At 38.3% G+C, this 22,031-nt stretch overlaps 3 protein-coding genes across 5 annotated transcripts in view; 1 reads left to right on the forward strand and 2 right to left on the reverse strand.

Moving 5' to 3' along the window:
* Positions 1–1,217: 1,217 nt before the first annotated feature.
* Positions 1,218–3,522, reverse strand: LOC144663597 (uncharacterized). Its single transcript, XM_078524614.1, has 2 exons — positions 3,158–3,522; positions 1,218–1,768 (listed from the first exon to the last, which is right to left on the reverse strand). The coding sequence occupies exons 1-2, from the start codon at positions 3,210–3,212 to the stop codon at positions 1,389–1,391; spliced, it is 435 nt and encodes a 144-aa protein (XP_078380740.1). The 5' UTR covers positions 3,213–3,522; the 3' UTR covers positions 1,218–1,388.
* A 986-nt stretch (positions 3,523–4,508) lies between these two features.
* Positions 4,509–18,858, reverse strand: LOC144663573 (renin receptor-like). Its single transcript, XM_078524578.1, has 17 exons — positions 18,770–18,858; positions 18,310–18,365; positions 13,479–13,610; positions 12,950–13,037; positions 12,644–12,693; positions 11,799–11,927; positions 11,130–11,261; positions 10,625–10,661; positions 9,850–9,932; positions 9,209–9,262; positions 8,998–9,069; positions 8,465–8,542; positions 8,177–8,247; positions 7,639–7,765; positions 7,118–7,189; positions 6,122–6,184; positions 4,509–5,057 (listed from the first exon to the last, which is right to left on the reverse strand). Exons 1-17 carry the CDS (start codon positions 18,822–18,824, stop codon positions 4,854–4,856), a joined length of 1,503 nt encoding a protein of 500 aa, XP_078380704.1. The 5' UTR covers positions 18,825–18,858; the 3' UTR covers positions 4,509–4,853.
* Positions 18,859–19,155: 297 nt separating this feature from the next.
* LOC144663538 (uncharacterized) overlaps positions 19,156–22,031 on the forward strand; it is a 77,331-nt gene continuing 74,455 nt past the window's right edge. For 2 of the 3 annotated variants that reach the window (XM_078524518.1, XM_078524517.1), the window contains exons 1-2: positions 19,156–19,339; positions 19,439–19,517. In XM_078524518.1, coding sequence (XP_078380644.1) covers positions 19,248–19,339; positions 19,439–19,517 — 171 coding nt within the window. In that variant the 5' untranslated portion in view covers positions 19,156–19,247. Of the gene's footprint in view, positions 19,340–19,438; positions 19,518–20,240; positions 20,486–22,031 lie in introns of those variants that run through there. The other variant, XM_078524519.1, reaches the window with a different exon arrangement.

Raw genomic sequence — 22,031 nt, forward strand, 5'->3', positions numbered from 1 at the left:
TCCTTTAAAAATTTCAGCCAGATTACGTGACGCTTATGAGTCACGCATGTGTCACGCAGAAACACTTATTGCGGGTCATTTTATGATACAAAGCGAGTCGTTAGAAGTAAATGTTTAATAAAAACCTTCAATGCAACAAAGCGTGGGAGGGTGGGGGTTTCGCTTGAATGAGACCGAATAAACAATAAAACAAGCAAACAAACAATAAAACAGGGGGGTGCGTGACACATGATTTGAGCAAATAGATTTTGAGGAATAGCGCGTGACACGTTGGTTAATAAGCACCGCTTTTCTAATATCTGTCCAGCTTCTCTGTTTCAATCACAGCGCCTTCAGTGTACATTGAGAGCATCCGTGGTTCATCTTCCTACTGGAATGTTCGCATCATTCCCGCATTGCAAAAGAACTAGTTTTCCAAATGTTTCGACTGTTATTTTCGTGTGAGGGCACAACTCTTCCCTTTGTTTTATGCAGTCAGATTGTTGTATCAAAGACAAATAGAAATTGGCACCCCTTTCACATATCTACAGAAAAGAGACGCACCTCTTTTCTTACCAAAAGGACAATTGTCCATACCCTTTTTTTTACTCAACTTGTGAAATCCTCACCCTTCCATTTACCTACAGCCTGAAATAGGTTCCCATTCGGTTAAAGTCTCCCTTTATAGTTCACTAAAGGGTATCCCCGGGGATAATTCGTCTTACTTAAAAGCTTTTTTCTCCAGATACGTCAGGTATAACCGTTCAAACATTTTCATTCGAGATCGTGGTGGAAGAAGATTTTTGATCATTAAGGTGCTCTTTTGCGTTGAGAACAATGTTTAGTAATTTAGCTGGTACAATCGGAATGATATGAGCCGGTAGAACAGGTAGTTTGCGGCGCCGAGGGCAAAGATTTTTGTCGTTCCCCTCTTTCGCTCCCGGCTTGTGTCACGCAGCATGCTGTGCCTCTCTTAGCCGCCTGACTATAAAATTTCCTTCTTTTGATCAGGAAAACGACCAGTGTTTTAACTCCATCGTTGTGGTGTGGATGGTAGGCGAAACACATCTAGTTAATGTATTTATTAAGGGGAATACAGCCGTGCTTTCCTGCTAATCATAGAAGTTGGACAACCGGTGCATGCCACACTTTTACTACATGAGCAAATAATAATAAGACTTTTTGAAAAGTATAACCAATTTATTACCAAAAGGACTACTTAGGTTGACGAATAATCAATTTGCAACACACACACAAAAAAAGCTTATTGTCTGCTCACAGTCTTCGAATTCACGCGTCTCGTCACATTGCATTTCGTTAAATCAACATTAAAGTCTGCAATCATCTGAACTAATCATTACACAGATAAAAAACAAAGGTACATGAAACTATGGTGTTCATGAGGACTCTTACAAAAGGAGCCACATAAGAAAGCCCCCAAGCGCGTAGAGGCCTCTTATCATCGTGATCCTCGATGTTCCAGACAGCTCAGCTGGTTTAGGACCAATTCCCTTATTGCACAGGTCCTCGTCACAGCACGATTTGCATATAACTGTCCCTTCTGCGTCCGGATCCGTGCATTTGTTCGTACAGCCTTCTTCTTTGCCACAGTCTCGCCTAAACTGCGTCACAGAGTCCTTCTTAACGGTTTTTGTGATTATGCAGCGAGTATTATCCGAAGTGCAGTTTTTAATTTGATTATTGCCCAGCGAGGAAGACGATATTTCACAGTATTTGTCTGCGTCAGGTTTGTCTTCACGAACACACTTGTAGCATTGCAGCGAAAAAGCTGAAAATAAACATCGAGTAATTATTATGGGTTGTCATCTGAAGCTAAGAGGGTGGGTGCGGGGTCTTTTAGAGTGAGGGTGTTTTTTTACACGGGCAATGTTTCTGTGACAAATATATTTGATCGCGTGGATGATACATTAAAGCTAAGTGTGCCAGTAATTACCATGGACAGCAGAGATACGCTCAAAGATACGCGCGAACAGTACTCTGTGGGAGTTTGGGAGATTGGAAACCACATATGCTGACGAAATATTTGCCAAATTTTATGTGACAGGTCGTCTATAGACGTGCAATTTTCGTATGCGACAACGTTTATTCGTCACATAAAAACTTGTAAAACTTGTGGGGAGGGGGGTGGATGGGTGTTTCTAAAAATACTGTAAAACTGCAAAAATTGGATGTCCCGAAATGTCTGCCTTTACGAAACTGCACTTTGCAATTTCTTGTGTAAACAGCCCAGGGGCCTAAAGACAAATAGATGAACAACGAGTTACACCCCGGTAAAGAAATACAAATTATTAGTTAGGCTTATACAAAAACATCTTTTAATACCAAAATAGAACAACAGGGCAAAAAGGAAATAATATAATGGATATATAATCGGTTGAACGTTCCGGCGCTTCTTGAATTTTGAATTTTTCGGATTTTTTCGGACCGAAGTTTTCGGTCCTCGTGAAGTCAACATGGCGGCCTGTTACAATGCACTGTATTATGAGTTTCTTTCAGAGCAAGTGTAGCAGTTTACGAACCGAAAATGTTTTCAATTTAATGCATAACAGTGATCTTTTGCAGTTTCATCAGTTGGCAACATTTGGATGAAGCTGGCGGTGTCCCGGGTTCAGTACACAAAACCGATACAAATGACCAAACAATAAAAACACTACAGCTAAAAACTGACTCCTACGCGAGGGAAATACGATGGTTATTTTCTTGCTAACCCACACAACAGGTCAGAAGGACAGAGCTTGATATCCCGAGGACTATAAATAAATATCGATATATGCGGCCAACCGGCCGGGTCGATCTCGCCAGCTTTTTCGCAGACGTTTAGCTCAATTTGTTTTTTATTTGTATAAATGCTTCTAGAAAGAAACCTTATCATTTCCGTTAAAACACCCCTTCAAGAACGAACTTGCTTTCGAAGCAATTTCAAGACCCTTATTATAATGTACTTAATTTCCAGGGGGTTTTCCTTAAATGCATTGTTTTCAATGAAACCGAATCAACCCCGAAGCCATAAGTGAAATTAAATTTATACGGTCGTTTTGGTTCAGTTCGTCTGTTGTCTTATGCCACGTTTTGCCGAGGTTTCAATACATAAAGAATGATCCAAGTTCACCTTAAAATTAAAATCATAGATTATAGTAATAAACTGAAGTTTCATTACCTATTGTCACCGACGAAACAAGTATCAGAAGAGCAGCAAATAACATGGAAGCCATTTTTCCGGCGCTTGTTGAAGACAAAGAGCGACCCGTGCGAAAATAAATTGAATTGCAAATTTTCCAGTGGCGCGTCTATTGTTTGTACAACATCGCCTAGTTGAATTTACGCCAAGAAAAATGTGAAAAATCCTGAATTGTTTAGTCACGTTACTTGTAAAGATAACATTGCGACTTTCTAGAAAGCCGCAGGGTATTTTATAGACAGTGTTATCGACAATTGTCTAGATGCCTTCGCGTATCATTACCGCAAAATGATTTTCCAGAAGCAACTGCAGTCTTAATTGTGAGCAGATTTGTCACATTCCGGTTAATTGCGTTTCGTGCGATGGAAGTTTACTCTGTTTACTTTTTACAACGATTGTTTACACCAGAATTTCACAACTGCCCGGGAATTGTTGTTGAACGCCTACTTGCCACTTGAATGAGAAATTAATTAATCTTAAAACCAGCCTCGTTCACGTGACGGGACCCTTAAAATACGAGCAATCATTTAAGGCTGTTTAAAGGCTGAATTTCACTGTGTATAACAACTAGAATAAACGCCAAATATCTATCTTTTTCAAAACTATTCCTTATTACAATTGAGACGTAATTTATACCGTAACAGAAGCATGTTGGTATTTTTTCTGTCAACGGATGATCAATCACCTCGTGGCATGGGTTCCGAGTTACCCTTTGCCTCTATTTCAAAACGAGTTTACGTGCGAAACCATTCATATGAAAATGAGTTTCACCTACCAGTCCATTTTCATGCAAATCAAACGGGTTTTCATTTGAATGGCTTCGCACGTAGACTCGTTTTGAAACAGAGGCAAAGGTTAACTCGGAAATGGCCTAATATTGCACGAAACAACCACATGTGCGACTTTTTTGACGCGAACAAGAGAGGGATATGGGTACCAAGAGGTTAAGCTCCTATCAATGTTAAGCCGCAGAAGGGGGAGACCGGGCATAGGCCGGGCATTTGAACTTAGCTGAGACTATCTACCAGAGCATTCGTGTACGTTCAAAAGAGTCACTAAACTTTAATAAATTGTTGTAAGAAAGTTTAAGTACATTAAAACGGACAAAGGCGTCCCCACTACGGGCAAACAATTGCTGTCAAATCCCCTTGCTATGCTCAGCCCCCCCCCCCCCCTCCAGCAGCTTAACATTGATAGGTGCATAATAGGTTCTTTGTTTCGTGAATGTCTACTAAAAGGGTTAAAAACTGGACGAAGTAAAAAGTTTTGCAATTCCTACCCATTTTTTTTTCCATTCAGACAGGGAAATTGCCACTGTATAAGCATCCAATTTAAACCAAACAAAAAGTAAATTTAATGCGAATTTCTATACATTCTTATCAAAACAAGAGCGAGAAAGCAACAATGAAGGATTTTGCAACAGTTACTTACGAATACTATTTAAAACCTTTGGAAAAGATCTCTTCACCAAAACAAGAAAATTACAATTAATTTAAGAAAGCTACCGAACTTAGAAAACGATTACAACTCCGGGATGGGAGACAAAAAGTTCTTCCTTGTATTAAATTATTAAATGTGCCACAAGTTGCAAAATCTGCTATGACTGCTTGAATTGAATACATCAATCAGTTTTAATTCTATAATTGCCGAACGACTTCCGGCTCAGATCTGCCAGTCAATCAGTCTTGATTCTCTGACTGGTCATACGATAAATAATGCTGTCCCGACCCGGATCCATGTACCACATGACCAAACATACTACATAGATGGAAAGGACCAAGACCACGACAAGCCACAGCCAGATATTGAATATTATGGGATAGTCTTCGGAGTACTCAGGTGCCAGGTTCACTTTGCTCAAATCCACGTTTGAATCAGCCTAGTTAAAAGACAACAATAAAACAAGATTAAGCAAAAGCCACTTTAGGCAGAGCTCTCATCAAATAAGGTGTATCTAACTAAACTCTGGTGTGTGACCATTCAAATGAAAGCTATTGAGCAGTACTTTCATGTGGTACTGTGCAATAAAATTCTAACTTTTAAGTCTGTTAATGAAACCCTTATAAGGAAGCATTTCAATCAAAGCTGTTGAGTTGTACTATCAGGCGGTATTGTTTATGCAGTAAAGGGTGGCTCTAATTAAGTTTTTGAACGAAACCCTAGTACAGGGCGTGACTATTCAAATGAAACTCATCGAGCAGTTCTTTCATGTAGCATTGTTATTATACTGTACAAGGTGGTTCTAACTTTTAAGTCTGTGGATGAAACCCTAGTGTGACCATTCACATGAAGTGCTATTAAGTATTACTGTATGTGGTACTGTTTATTATGCTATACAAGGTGGTTTTAACTTTTAAGTCTGTGAATGAAACTTATGTGTGTGACCATTCAAACGAAACGCTACTTAGTATAACTTTATGTGGTACTGTTTATTATGCTGTACCAGGTAGTTTTAACTTTTAAGTCTGTGAATGAAACTTTAGCGTGTGACCATTCAAATGAAAAACTATTGAGCAGTGCTTCCATGTGGTACTGTTTATTATGCTGTACAAGGTGGTTCTAACTTTTAAGTCTGTTGATGAAACCCTAGTGTGTGACCTAGCCTGCGAATACAGCCGCCTCTCATTCGCTCCTCTAGTGTGTAACCATTCAAACGAAATGCTACTAAGTTTTACTTTATGTGGTACTGTTTATTACCTGTACAAGGTGGTTCTAAAGTTTTAAGTCTGTGGATGAAACGTTTGTGTGTGACCATTCAAATGAAAGCTACTGAGCAGTACTTCTAACTTTGATTCTAACTTTGATATGTGATATATGCCTTCATACGTCTGAACTTCACTTGAGAAATCATGAGGTAACGTGTGAACTCTCCCAACTACACTCCTTGTCGTATGTAGCGAAACCGGTTAGGAGAATGTTGTTTTTGAACAATTTCTTTCGTACCTTGACTGGTGCTGCACCGACTGGCACTGCACGCCTTTCTCTGTGCTTTTCAACACAGGACACCTATACAAAAGAAAAACAAAAATACAACCATAAGCACAGGAATACCAACACATTGTCTAACCCGTACTCAGTGATATCTTGCAGTAGAAACAATTATTTTTCTTTTGATATTAATACAATTACGTAACATGTAAACGTTTACCTTAGAGATATGGGGATCTCAGTTGGAATCAATAGCAACTGGTTTAGTAACTTTGTTAATCTGCTTGTTCACATTTACCACACTGATATATTGAAAAAACTGGGGTACATAACAATAGGCCTTATCACGGTTTTCGACGCCATCTTGACGAGTAAGCAAAGCGGGTAGAAATAACAGTGTTTGTATGGGAATCCAACGGCAAATATCTTCTACAAAGATTGAATTCTGGACAACTTATGAATTGTTAAGTTAAGATACTAGGCATTCGCCGAGTTTGAAGGATGTAGCTTGGCTAGAAAGCGTTCAGTTACGTTTTTAATTTCTCATACATTTGTCTATATTTTTTACTGCATGATTGACGCGGTTCGCGGGAAAAATTACAGACAAATGTATGGAAAAATTAAAAACGTAACTGAACGCTTTGCAGCCCAGCGACAAACTTCAAACTTTTTTTTTTTTTTTTTTTTTTTTTTTAATTGCAAGACACAAACAAGTTACATTACATAACATTACATTACATTACGGTAAGAAGCACTACTTACAACCATTACTTACATTACTTAACTACATCACTTACAAACTTCAAACTTGGCGAATAAAAACTTGTGGCACCTAGCATCTTAAATTTACAATTCAGTAGTACGTTGTCTAGAATTCAATTTTGTAAAAGATATTTGTCCTATTAGTCTCATTTATTACTCACTTGGAACCCGAGTGGCCCTTAGGGCCGTCCAAAGGATGATAGAACGGATACAAACAGATTAATTGGATAAAGTTGACAAAACACAAACCCGTAGCGGAGACTGGATGGAGAGAAGTTTATTCTGCAGCGACTCGCACAAAGACTGTTTCACGGTTTCCTCCTGTTTAAGAAAAAAAATAAATGAGAACTAAAATTTAATTTATTTTTGTGGTTATCAGTTTAATGATTTTGTCCAAGGGCTAGTTTCGAAATTTATCCTAATTTTTGTCATACATGTTGGAAGAATCCCGCCTTTAGTCAAGATGTGTTTTTACTCGTTCACGTTTAGAATTGTTTGATTTCAAATTAAGGTTTGGCTTCAAATAAAAGGTATAAACAAAGGAACATGTAATCTATATTGAAGTATAATATACGTTTTTACTATTTTGCCGAAAAAAAAAGGAAAAACAAAACAGAACTGGGAAACCAAAAGCCAGATGAGAAATGGGTAGGGAAGGGAGAGGAGGAGGAGGGGGGGGGGGGGGGGAAGTTGTTGAAAGATCTAGGATCTACGACCTTAAATGAAAGAACTCCTTTGATGACAGTCCTAGAATGTACAATTGAACTTACCAGATCCTTTCTAAGAGTAACAGAAGGCAGTTGATCGTGAAACATGTCCATTGACTGTGACAACAGGTGAGGCTGGACCTCCTGATAGACAACGTGCATCTCCTGTGGGTACTTGGTATGAAGATTACTGTCCGGGGGGGGGAGGGACAAGTTAGTATTGAAAAAAGATTTCGTGTCTGATAGAAAGCGATTGTGTGTTAGCAATCTTTTTAAACGAAATTTAGATTATAAAAGCTACATTTCCACTATTTATGTGGCTTTTTCTCAGCATGATTACAACGTGGGCTCATTTTCTGAACACGGCGCGTGATCAAATATGAGTGATGTCACTCATTAAGTTTCGTTATACTTGAGAATACAGTCCATTTTAGGTTGTTTCTTCTGGTATGCAATCCCATGTATAAATTATGTTTTACACATTCCTGATTCACACATCGATAATTCTTCGTCATTTGGAGGTCCGCTTACAAACCGATTTTGACAACGCAAGTTTTATCACACTCAAAGTATAGAATTTACAAAGAAAGGTCACACTTACCCAAACCACTCCAAAGACAACACTTCCACCAAGACATTTCCGTTGTACAAATCAACGAACTTCCTAACAATCTAAATGGATAATAAATGTAAAAGTAATAAATGTACATGTCAGAAAATGCCAAGTAGCCGTGCACTTAAAAGAAACAAAATAAATCACAAAACAACAAGAACAAAGCAAAAAAAAAAAAAAAAAAAAACACCCAACAACAACACCACCAACAAAGCGATGAAGAAACGACACGGAGAAACATAAAGCCAAACAAAACGAATACTGAAGTATTTCTACCTTAGGAATCACGTCCTTCAACAACTGAATAGCTCCCTCAGCTTGTAACGATTTGTCACCATAGCGACGGCGAAGGCCCTAAAAGAACATTGAAAAAAAAAAAGAAAAAAATCAGGTAAACAATAGGCAAACACTGACAGTAAACATATATAACGAATCATAAAATGAAGCTCAGAAAAAGAACAGATCAGTAAAGATATCGTTTTCCGACTCTGTTGAAAAAAAAAATAATAGAAAATATCAATCGCACAGTCAGGTTTGTTAGCTTTCACAAGCTTTGGGACCAATCGCGGCGCCTTTTACAAGTAATGATTGAATCAAATTTAAGAGTTATTTGTCACGTGGACTTGGGTGGTCGGAGTCACGTGTCACGCAAATACATCCTCCAGTTAGCTTTCCACTCTATTTTATTTAGAGTAGTTCGAGTCACTGACCGATTTTTATCTTTCTCGTCGTTCAACAAAGCTTACTTTTACATCACTATCATTCCACAAGAAAGTGGTAAGGTAAGGTTCAAACCCAATCCAACCAACCTTGACAGAAGAGAAGCTCAGAGTGAACATATCTGGAACTCCATCTTGGATAAGACTGGGGTTGGCATTTAGCTAAAAAGAAAAAAAAAAACCGTTAATAGCACTCAACAAAGCTCACAAGTTAAAACTATCTTTTTAGCGTTGCAAGGGTGAAACTCGGCTACTCGTGTAAATTGTCTCGCAAAGTTGCAAAGCTTGGCTTTTAGCTTACCTTCTCCAGTATTTGAAGAATGGCGTCAATTTCAGCAAAGAGCAGAAAGTCCTCCTAAATCAGGGGAAGCAGAAAAGCTGTGAGTCGGAGAACGTTTATGTTTCACTAGCTATACAAGATGATATACCGTATTTACTCGAATAAGCGCCGCCCTCGAATGAGCGCCGCATTTGGGACAAGAAAGTAAATAAGCGCCGCAGTCCCGATGCGGCGCTAATTCGAGGAATTCCGTTTTACTAAAGTCTGCACTGCAAAGCAACTCTAAAACAAACTTGGACATTTCTTTTCATCAAAAGCGATGTATTGCAGGTCACAGTGATAGTTTTACCAGTCGCTCATTAGTTTTCTATCCAACATTCAAACAATACGTAGTACTGTAAATGCCGCGAACTTTGCCAGGACAGCTAGCGCCACTTCTCTCTTCAGCAAGAGACGAATACTGACAATCATAAGATGCTATTTTCGATAAATGTAAAACATAGGATTCTTTGTGGCGTCCAAATTTTAAATAAGCACCGCCCTCGAATATGCCCGCACTTGAGGCGCGAAAAATTTCATAAGCGCTGCGGCGCTTATTCGAGTAAATACGGTATTAATGAGTGGAGTCAAAAATAAACTCATAAGATCTTTTGTATTTTCACCTTTTTTTCCATGTTGAAGATGGCGTTGCCTTTTCCTTGTATTGATACAGTGAATTCTTTGGTGCTGGGTGCAAACTTGACACCTACAAGAACAAGAGAAAGAAACAATGAATGAGCGCACTGGCAAAACGTGACAGCTTTCCTTTGATGTTTTATTAAAATTTGACAAGATACATAGCACGAAAACGGGCGATCACGTGTCTCGTCACGCAACATCTGTAAGGAGATATGTTGCGTGACAAGCCAATGGGAAATGACCAGGAAGGAAACGAGGCGGAAGAATGGGACGAGAAAAATAAATCGGATTTGATTACGGTGTTATTAGCATTAGTACTTTCAATAAACATGTGGCTCTTGAAAATGTTCGGTCTGTAGCCAGGCATGTTAAAAATGTGTAAAAAAGGAATTAAAAAGTTGACACTGGCTAAAAATATGGTTTATGGACGTTTCGGCCATTACTGTTGCCTTCTTCAGCAAGATAACATTAAGAACGCTCCAGAGACTATTGTTGCACTCGGAATATTCATTTAGTTTTTATCACACATTTGTTACATATTTTTACAGGACGCCGTTGAACATTTGCATTTTTTATCTTGCTGAAGAAGGCAACAGTAGTGGCCGATACGTCCAAAAACCATATTTTTAGCCAGTGTCAACTTTTTAATTCCTTTTTTACAAATTTTTTCTATGTGGCTCTTGGTTTACTTTCTATCAGTTTCTTCCTTTACAAGGCGAAGACTTTATGATCCTCTTCTTTCCCTTAATAGGTATTTACCTTTGCCAAAATCAGCTTTCTCCAACCTCTTTATAATCTGAAAATGAGAAGAATAAATGGCATTACAAATGACCTGGTCAAATACATAGTTTGAACGAATAACTCACAGAAAACAAAACAGCAGACAGTGACAGACTAGAGCAATTTCCCTATCACTCATTTTGCAACCATAAAACGTCGTCAATTTCACAACGGAAACCCAATAGTTGTCACCGACTTTTTTCAATTTGCAAGAAATTACCACATGAAGACAACAGAAATTCTCTGATTTTCCACAGAGCACAAACAAAAAATAAAACAGAATAAAAAAAGTAACAAAAACACACCTAAACAATACAAAACAAAGCAAAAAATAAAAACTAAAACACTAAAAACAAAAACAATTTCACTGACTTAAAGACTGATCACAAACATCCCTTCATTTAACAAATGTCTTACCGAACCAAAAGCAATACACGTTACAAGGTCCATTCATGAATTGCTCGGTGTGAAATCCAAGTCTTACCTCTTCTTTGGAAAAGGTCAAGTCTGTCAGACCTTGAACATCGTTTTCCTCGATCTGTTTAAATTTATCCTCAGCCTGATTCCAAAATGAAGTGTGACTGTTGGTACCTGAGGCATGACCGGCCGCCGCCAACTAAAATTACAAAACAAAACAAAACCAAAAAATATCAACAACAACTCGAAGTTACGAACGTGAAAATATAAACCATTCTGGTTTGTCAAACGAGCGAAAACTCTTGCCATGCAAACGGCCATGCAAACGAGAGTTAGAGTTTAAACTCTCATCATCTTTCTCAATAAGCTATTTACGAATTGTCTTTTGCCTCTGTTTCAAAACGACTTCAGTCCTTGTGCACAGCCCTTCGTATGAAAATGAGTTGATTTTTAAGACAATAAACGTGCAAGTAAAACTCATTTTCATAATTTATGAAAGGCTGTGCACCAAGACTCGTTATGAAACGGAGCAAAAAATGCATCTCGGGAATCGCCTGTTATTCCGCCTTAAAAACTGTGTTATGATCCCACTTGATAGCGATATATAAAATTGCTACGAGGCTTTCCTTGAAACAAGAACCCCCAAATTACCGGAGTTTCTCCTTGTTAAAGGATTCTGTTTTAACTCCGGCCCGTTGGAAACCAAAAGGGAGTTGTAAAATGTAAGTTGACTTACCAGCTCACTCCCGGAAACGGACACAGTCAGTGACTTCCCGCCAAAAACATCTGTCACGCGCGTCGGAAGGTTTTCTTGCGTGACACTGGAAGTAGACAGAATTCCACCCAAACTGGAAGCGCCTTCAGACTAAAGTGGCAGAGAAAAGGCGTAAGATCACAAGCAAAATCTAACGAAACACCATGAACTCGGGCAATTTAATGCTGTATAGGCTACATGAAACTCTGCTCAGTAATATCACCACTTTAACCGCATCTTTGTCCCTTGCGTTTTTCTACCAAGGCAAAGTTTTATTTTGAAGTTTCTTGCAGTTTGAAGGTTATTTTATATCGCAAAGAAGTATTTTCAACTATTGGAACAGATTACATTTAAGAGTCGTAAAACCAGAACTAAAGTTATCATTCTGGCCAATCACAAAGGACACAGACAATCCAGTCAGAGTGAACCAAACAAAACTCGAAGCAAACTCATGTAGCCGGCACGAATCGCGGGAAAACGTGTGCCAGCGAGTCACGAGTGGTTTTGGTTTTTTCTCTGATTGGTTGACAAAGTGATGCTCGTTTTTTAAACCTGAAAAAGATTCTTAAAAAGCTCATTCTATTATTCCCTGAATCTTTTGTTTACTTTTGGTTTGGGTCTTCTAGAACACTAGAAATAGTTTCACCAGTTAACATCACTCTCTGTGACCGTTTACCATTGAAAATTCTAAAAAAAAATTGTTTGGTGCAAGATTTTGCTTCTGTTTTCATATTGTGGAACGTTTTGTTCAATACCTAAATTTGTAGTAGTTTTTCACCTGAGACTAATTTTATTTTGCCTTGACAAAAATATTTTTTACTTCTTACCTCTGCGACAGGAAATGACGCCGCCTTTCCCGGTAGGTCAAATTTGTCATCTAAAATGCAAAAATAAAAAGATAAATAAAATAAATAAAATAAAATGGAATTAAAAAAAGGTGAGTCTATACACGTGTAAATTCAGAAAATTTATTTCACAACATTACTCGCTAGAATAGTGCTGCAGAAAATGAAATGGCTAAGATTCCAGAAGAACGTTTGAAGGAAAGAAATTTCCTACGAGAACGAGAGTCACACCATCGTCACGCAATCGTCACACGAGTAAGAAATCCTGAGATACGCGAAATCAATTACCTTTTGTAACGCCGTCAACTGTAATTAAAACATTGGCTTTAGGTCGGTGGAACACATCTCCTGCTAACAAACCTGCCCAGTTCAGCTCCTAAAGATTTTATAAAAAAATACAGCTTGGTTAATACAATGTACTTTTGTTACCAGTATACAATGCAACTAAACTCTTTACAGAAGTATTAAAAACAACAACAACAACAAGCACTCACACGTTTATTTACCTTGGTTAACATTAAGTCTAAAAACCATAACCAATTGTGAGTTTACTCCGCACGTTTCCACGCGCTTAGTGACGATTACATGTAATTACTTCGAGTTTTGATTGGTTTATTGAATTGTAAGTGTCCCTTGAGATTGGCCAGAGTAATTACTTTGGTTTTGGTTTTACGACACGCAACTGAAGCCTGCTCTAGTGCCTAGTGCTAGTTCCCTAATTCAGCTACATGTAATACGCGTAGCTACCCGATTACGCTATACGCACACAAATGTAGGCTCTTGTAGAAAATTTACGTCCCCAAATACAGTGGCTTACCTTTGTAGATGAAAATCCCATTGCAAGTCCTATCACATTGGAGATCTCATCCGAGGGAATGGCACCAGCGTTTGGCAAAAACGTCACATAGTTTGGACTGTGAACGACGATAAACTTAGAAGCGTCAGATGTCTGCAGAGAAAGAATGGTTTTCGCGTCAATAAACACGCCGTCCTTTGCCAAAAAACTGTACAAAAGAAGGGAGAATTTTCATACAAACTCTGCTGCAAACAATAGTCACGTTACCATTTCTACATTACTATTAATAAATTAATTACCATTTTGTTCTCTTGTATTGTGCTACACGTCTCGGATTATAAGCCCCTCCGGATATATAAGCCCCCCTCTGCTGGATGACAGTACTGAACAGGGTAAATGGTGCTTTTTTATGCGTTTTTAACTTAAAAACGTATTTCGATCAACACTCCCGTGGCTCGTTTCGAAACGTTTTTTTTAGTCCGCTTCTAAGCCCTCTCGGATACAAGCCCCTCCACTTATAAGCGGAACCCCTTACGACGTTGTATAAGCCCAGGGCTTATAACCGGAATTTTACGGTATTTCTTGAGACGAGGACATGTAAATCTTAGAAATTTATTCGAAGCATCAAAACGAAGTCTGCAATTTAATATATCAAAATGTTGTTCTTGCGAAATCTAGTTAATCTAAGAATCGTCCACAAGAAACAAGACGCGTCTCGCGCGACAGACGTCGTGCGACTTAGCGATACTGTTAGTGAAAAGCCCAGAGAATTTGAACCTAGCTACTACGATCCAAGTATACCATTAATACTTTATGGTTTAATCCACAGACTTTAGAACCACATTGTAGGGCAAACACACAGTACCGACATAAAAGTACTGTTTACTTGCTTTCATCTGATTGGTCTCACACTAGGGTTTCATACATAGCCTTAAACCACCCTCTTAAGAGCCTTCATTTATTCACATATGGGGAAACGCACGTGTAAAATCACATTGTAAAACTAAGTTGACTCTATAAGGTAAGGGTTATGTAAAGACACTTATATAATACGTTTTGAAAGAGGGACAATGATGTTATTTAAACACTGTTCACTGTTTGGAAAAATCCGACAAAATTGAAGCTAAAAACCACTAAGAAATAAAAAGAAATAAAAACCAGACATGGCAAGCATCAAGCCTAGCCTAATGTAAGAAAAATAAAATAATAATTACCAACCAAAAACGTACAGATGCACAGATAGAAAAAAGTTTTAGCAATTTTGAATTGTAATCTAAACATTTGAAGTGGTAACAAAATCTTGTGCTTACACTTTGTGAGAAAGTTTGTACGAACAAACTGTTGTTAATTTACTATACTGATAAAACATACTTGATTACTTTATCTGAATTTTCTTTCAAAGTTTTATTTTGCTGTGGCCGGTGTTATTAAATTTGTATTGAACAATCTGGGGCAAAGCTATTTGGAAACCTGTAAAGGACCATGTTCAACTTGATGCTTTCACTGATAACTGAATTTCAGTTTTGTTAAGTGCCCTGAACAGTTCAAGCTGCTTCACAAACATCATGTTAAAGAAAACGTAGCAACCTGACTTGTTTAGTGAAACAGGCCTATTAATAAGGTGATAAATTCAATAAAAATACTTAAAACATACCCTTATCACGTTTATAAATAAATACTGAAACTGTTTGAAAATGGGAAGAGATGTAATCCTTTCTGCTAGATTCCTGGCCTTTTTTTCTGGTTGATGAGTTACCTTAAATCACTGTGCATACACGTGCAATGTACATGTAAATGTAGATTGATGAGTGCAGGTGGATTGATCTTCTCACAATACAGTGTATGGTTGATCACATTATGAACATTCACATAATGTGCATTCTAATACACCATTACCAGAAAGGCTTTTGTAACATTGCAGTTCCCCTTTTTAGGAATGATAAGTGGAAGAACTAAGTGACAGCAAACGTTTTAGAAGTGTGAGAAGGGAGAGACATTTATTTCTAAATAATAGAAGGCAAAACAGTCAAACATGTTTTTAAGAATACAAGAAAACAGTTACATTAGCTGACATCTCACATCTCTGCTGGAAAATAAAAATGTTGGCAGCAACAATATTGATTTTCAAAGTGAACTGTTTTCTGCTGTCTCGGTTCCATTGATAAAAAGAATCTTTACAATGCTTTTTGTTATTTAAATAAAATTTATACCACAACAAGATGATTCCTTTAATGGCATGGTTATGTAGTATGCCTGGGTTTATGCCTGGGTTGGGAAAGAGCACTTTTATTGTATGTAGCTTAAGGCACATTGTGTGCCCCATAAGCTGGACACCAATAAGCTCTTTATAACAATGGGGAAGACTTGAAAAGGCATTACAAAGTTGCGCTCTTAGAATAATTGCAGGGTGCCCTCAGTTTCTACTGTAAGAAATCTAATGTGCCGGCCCTTAAAAGTTTTCATGAAAGAAAAATTATACAGGTCGCCCAAAGACAAAAGTAAGTTGCCTGTGGCACCCGGGCTTTGCTAGAGCACAGCCCTGCATTATCAAATATGAGTGGAGGATGATTGTGGTGGGCAAGTCTGGTGTGATATGTACATTTAAGTGTACAAAACACTGAAACTGCGACATTTGTAAACTTGTCTGTTCCTAAGGATCAAAAAGCCTGTTTGTTTGATGGTGTAACACATTAACCCTGTTCACTTTTGTAGTGTGAAGTAACTTGTCTAGGAGTATTGCTTTTTCTCCTGGGTGCGATACTTGTTTTTAACAGGTTTTTGGCTGGAGTTTTGTTATTGATTTTTCTAGCAATATGCCAGTGCCAAGGGTACTGTGAAGTTAAGTCTAGAATAATGTCAGGCGTAAATTTTTAACAGCCTAGTGATCTTAACCCCATTCAATGCTTCTTTGCATCTGTGAAGATGTGTAACAGGCTTGTAGTACATGTGTTTACAAATAATAATTGTTGCTCAGAGACGATTTTTATGCAAAAGCCTTTTCAATTATTGCTTGGTGAAATCACATTGTCTTGTCACCAAGGGCCTCTTTACATGAGAGCCCAGATGAATTGAATGAGTGTGTTCATCGTAGGATGTCGGGACCTAAGTCGTCCCGCCCAAGTTGAATTCATCTCGCCCGTACTTACATTACATTACATTTCATCTCGGAAAAACTGTTTACATGGCGCTTTTTGTCACGTTTCATCCGGGGATGACATTTCATCCCGGTGCTTAGGACAGGGATGAAATCGTCCCAGGATAAGTTCATCCCGGGACGAAATCATGTTGAAAACAACAAGAAAATGACCAGACACCAAGATGAATTCATCCCGGGACAAAGTCATCCCAGGAAGAAAACTCTGTAAACTCTGTAAAACTCTGTATGTAAAGAGGCCCTAATATCCAAGAATGAACTTAAAGAAGTTTTGGCAAGCTTTCCTAACTGGGTATTCGTGGTGAAACTTACTATATTTTGACCCTCAATATTTGTAGCTCATAACAGGGGAAAATCAGTTTTTCAGATGGTGACTGATTTATTTTGGCATGTTACATGTACTCATAAATGTGCACAGACATAAGGGACAGGTTGTTCAAACTATGATTACGTTAATCCAGGATAAGCCTTGATCAGCTTTCGAACAACCTGGCAAAGGCCTTTTTTGATTGAATGATTTAGTCACAATCGCCAAGTGGGTTTTGCTAAAGACAACTACCAAAGCTGTTGACATTATGATTAGTCAACTCAAATCGCTTGCATATTGTTTAACCTCCAACAAAAAAGACATCATCATCATAAAATCAAAAGAAAAAATCAAGCTATTACATCACCAGCAAAGAAACAGGACCTTATGTCCTTATTGAAATCAACAAGTAGGCCTTGTACAAGTTTCATTCTAGAACAAAGCACAACATCCACCCCACTCTTGTCTATTTCACTTGTGTACATTGCTATGACACCCAGATACAAGGATACTACCTGGGCTGATGACATCATTATCGCAAGGTGACAATACAGAGACAACAGCTTGAATGTTCATGTACATAAATGGCTTGTGTGTGTGATTTTGTAAAAAGTGTTAAGCTTGTGTTTCAAAGTGTATCGATGTATCGCAATTGTAAGTGTCATGACAGCAAAGCTTGGCTTGCAAGTTCAACTCACAATAACAATCCTGATAGCTTTGCTGATAGTTACAATAGTTCTCAAATAATCTCTTGTACATGTATTTTTTTCCTTGTCTGAAAAGATGCATTTCTTTTTCCCCACTGTTGGCTTTGTTCTTTGTTTTAAAATGAATGAAAAATATTATGTTTATGAACGCAAAAAAGAAATAGTGTCAAGTACGGGCCTTTTGTGAATATGTTCGTTTTTCAAAACACAAGCCAACATGCAGGCTGTACTGGGGGTAAAATTTAAATCCCAGTTTCTGACTCAGAACATTCAACAAGGATTGCATTTTACACATATACATGTAGAACATATATTGATAGTGGCATATTGATAGTGAATTTAACCGTACACAGGATAAAATTCAAGTGATATGACGTTACAAGATTCCGTGGATTGAAACCATAGCGCATTCTACCGCTACGGGCGACAATTCCAAGTCGGTTTCTTGATACGGGGAAACAATCTTATCAGTCCAATAATAGATGTAACAACAGTGAAGGGTTATCAGACAGGAACTTAACATAACAAATACAACATAAACAATATCAAAACATAGATTGAACCCTAAAGTGCATATAGTTAGACCAAGTAGGTAAAGTAATTATACACAGACGAGTTTTTATGCGCTGTGGGTCGTTTACGAGACACTGACATCAAGATAGAAAAGCAAAATAATTAACGTACCTTCTCTGCCTCCCGAATGACTAAGCTATCCTTTGTATTACTTAGCAAACTTGAAACTGTGAATATGAAAATAAAACAATGATCAAAGAAATTAAAGATGTCAAACGGTACGTATACAAGTCGATGCTTCAAGAACAAGTTAAAAATCGCTTGTAATCGCTACAAAACAAAGCTTTATTTGACCAAGACTTTCGTCTCAAACAATCCTACGATGAATGATCTCATTTATCTTTGAGAAATCGTTAGAAAATAGCTTAGACATGACAAAATAATGTCTGGGAAACAATCGCCTTTCTAAAGCCAAATTTATAGTGGGTGAAATAAACAACAAAGTACAATTTCATGTTGTGTTTCGCTAAACATGTGAATAGTTTACGACTTTAAAAAACTATAAATCTGACAAAAAGGTTATTATCGATTAATTTCAGTGCAAATCTAGCGTTCTAAAGAGATATTTTACCTGTTGAAATGAAGAATAAATGGAACAAGCATAGAACGATTCGTCCCTCCGCCATCTTGCGATCGGTCACGAGATTGTAGTACTGCGGGCTCAAACTAGGCCTTTAATGCAGTCTGCAATTAGTCAGAATTTGCATTGTGAATCAAAACTTGTTGTTATAATTCCGCAAATTGTGGCTCTAAAGAAATTTATATCAGCTCTGTACGGCAAAAGAGTGGGTTTTAAAATAATTTTATTCTAAAACAGAACGTTTAATCATTTAACAAGAGAATTTAGCTCGCTTCTTATGATGGTGTCTTTTCGCATTAAAATAAAAATTCTCCCAAGATTACATGACGTCACGCAATGGTAATGGAGCAACCGATCGGAGTCGTTGAAGCGAGACTGAATTGACCCGATCGGAGCAGTTTTGTTGTCGAAGTGATGTTTCGCGATCTATGGTTTCGTCGTGGTTTTTAAGGCTGTGTTTTCCCTAGCAATGGCTGAAGAAACAGTCCGTAATGTTTGGGATGTAATTGGTTTGCCGAACAACGCCGATCGAGCGCCGATTCAAGAAAGAGAGCAATCTTTGTAAGGAGAATACTTTGCGATTGCAGACTTCGCACGTCTTCGATCGCGCGATCGTTCTGCTGAACTCGTGTGAATATTGTGTTATTTCTTTCTTCTAAGGTGCAGCAATGGGGCTCAAGAAGGTGATTTGGATAAAGCACAATCTGGTAATACCCAAGGAACGTCACTTAATCAAAAGGTAATTTTATTTAAGGCACTAAACGAGGAGAACCGTGCTCAGACATCAAAACCCGCGCCATGTGAGAAGCCGAGATGCGATGTAGTCATGTGCTTCAAGTTAGCGAATTCCTTAACGCGTTTAGTGAGTAATGTATACAGCTGTCTCAAAAGAACCATTTCAAAAAGCTCGTTCATGGACACAATCGGTTACTGTGCACGTAGGTTAGTAATTGTTCATTTGCTGATCGTAAATCCGCGGACTGCCTTTATAAAAGCGAAAGCGAAAGGCAACTGATATACCCCGTGTGGAGTTGATCCGTGCGTCGCGGGAAGAGGCTGTTCCAGAGAGCGCTGTACTCTACTTTGGGTTATAGTTTTAGCTTCTGGTAATATGCGCTCAAAGTGGTGTCTTTGGGCGCATTTAAACACGCACTAGCAAATAGCTCTCACACGCCCTGCTAAAGAGAAAGAATATTATTGATTGGACTCAATGCAACCTTTTGACCCAAAGCCAATTTTATGGCACGGCGTTCCTTCACGATGCATGAGTAACTATAATCGCTCTCACGCCTGGTTTGATAATCTTCGGCTATTATTTCTCATTCGACGTAGCTGTCTGTCACAAAATTCGCAGAAATCGTACGCGACACAAGAACCGGTCAGGCAAGTTTTACGGGACGTTATCGCAGACTACGAGAAGTTCGATTTGGTAGCCACTATATAAACTTCGAGCATGAATATTCATTTCTCGAGTCAAAATTTATTGACGCCACTGGCAGTCGAATTCAGCGCCATCTTGTTTGTGATTATGACGTGTTTCTGAAATTATATCACGAGACAGACAAGAAGAAGGTTTGCCCCAGTTATGTCCGCCATTTTGCTCGTCGGATGACGATGGCCGATCGAAGCTCCTCTATCACTGATAAACACAGCTTGAAGCGTTCCCATATTTATGATCAAACGATCATGTCTGTTCAAGTTCAGCAGGTATTCTTCTTGACTTTAATTTCTCTGTTCCTGTTATTTTAAACGCTCGGCAAGGAATGTGCTCAAAAATTGCCGATCATTATTCCACTTGTAGGGGACGCCATAGTGCAGGGAAATTTTGGGTGGCTGAATTAATTTCAATCGCCCTCTACACTGACATAAGTTGGGGAATCGAATTTTTAGATTAACATCTCCTGTTTCTGAGATTAATATAGGGCATTTTGAGGGAAAACGACTAAAATGGTTGAAATCTGTGACGCATTATATCACCTCGCCTTAAAATGCCTGAACGAGAGAGAACGCGAAACGGCAAGATCGCGAATTTGAAGATGTGAAGGAACTCTACTGTACGTGGTCAAATTGACATTGTAGCTAGAGTATTCAAGATTTATTTTGTTGGCGTACGTGTTAAAACGTCTCTCTGTTGCATGTTCACAAAAGTAATTGCACAAAAGCAGTCGATTTACGATAAGTCGAACCCCGTCATTGAATACATCTTGCAAGACCCGCTTTCTGTCCTTAATAGAGTTGAGACGTGTAATTTATAACGTGTAGCGTTTACATGTAGTTCTCGATCAAGTTGTTACCTCAGTTTGGGGTTCACATCGTTTGCCAAAGATATTATGGCCTCAACTCACTCTCCTGCTAAAATGCAACGGGCAAACTCAAATGATGACCGACCTGAAAGGTGGCCTTGATAGACTATATGCTAGGCATAGTTTAAATTCGGGTACTCAGTGTAGCAACATAGATTTGGACGTTTATCGTAATGTGCAGTGTATTTCATACACGAAAATGTTAAGCTGGCTTCACGATTTATTCGTAGCTTTAGTCTGTTTGCTTTACAAATTGTGTCGTTATTGATACGTATCTTTGTTCAGAGTGTAGCAGATTTGATTATGCTACTATAAACGTTCATAAGCTGACTTTATATCGTTTCTTCCAGCAGTTGCGTATGAAAACAAGCCCTGTGCCATGTTTGGGGGAAAACAATGTAGTTTGCTATCTTCGTACCAGCTGGGTCGTACATTTTTAGGGCTGCAAAAGATTCAATGCTACAAAATTCACGACTAAAAATACGAATACCACCGCTGAACGTTATGATTCTGCTATAGAGAAGCACCTTTAATTCAGTGTTCTCGCTTAGTTTGTTTTCTTTTGGCAAAGTAAAAGCTGTTATTTCACTCGTGCGTTTTTTAGCATAGTTGAACTTCAGTTTTAAAGAATAGAATAGAGACATGTCGATCCTTCTGTACTTCCAAAGAACGATCCACATTTCATTTCTCCTGACAATATCAAAGCAATGTGAATGAGAAAGGTGTTGAGAATACCTCAACTCATCATGGCGATATTATTGTCTTGATGAATTAGTCTTTGGCAGTCAGTAGTGACAGTAACCGTTTAATAATTGGATCGATTCGATCGTGGTCTTGAACTCACGCTTGCTTCAGTTCAGTTCTGGATATCTGCCACTTGCAGGAGCACCTTTGACTACATACTGGCTTAATAAGTCGAAGTCTAAGAGAAGTACTTTTATCTTTATACA

Source organism: Oculina patagonica, chromosome 8 (assembly GCF_052425735.1).
Source record: "Oculina patagonica isolate OP01 chromosome 8, crgOcupat, whole genome shotgun sequence".
Lineage (NCBI taxonomy): Eukaryota > Metazoa > Cnidaria > Anthozoa > Scleractinia > Oculinidae > Oculina > Oculina patagonica.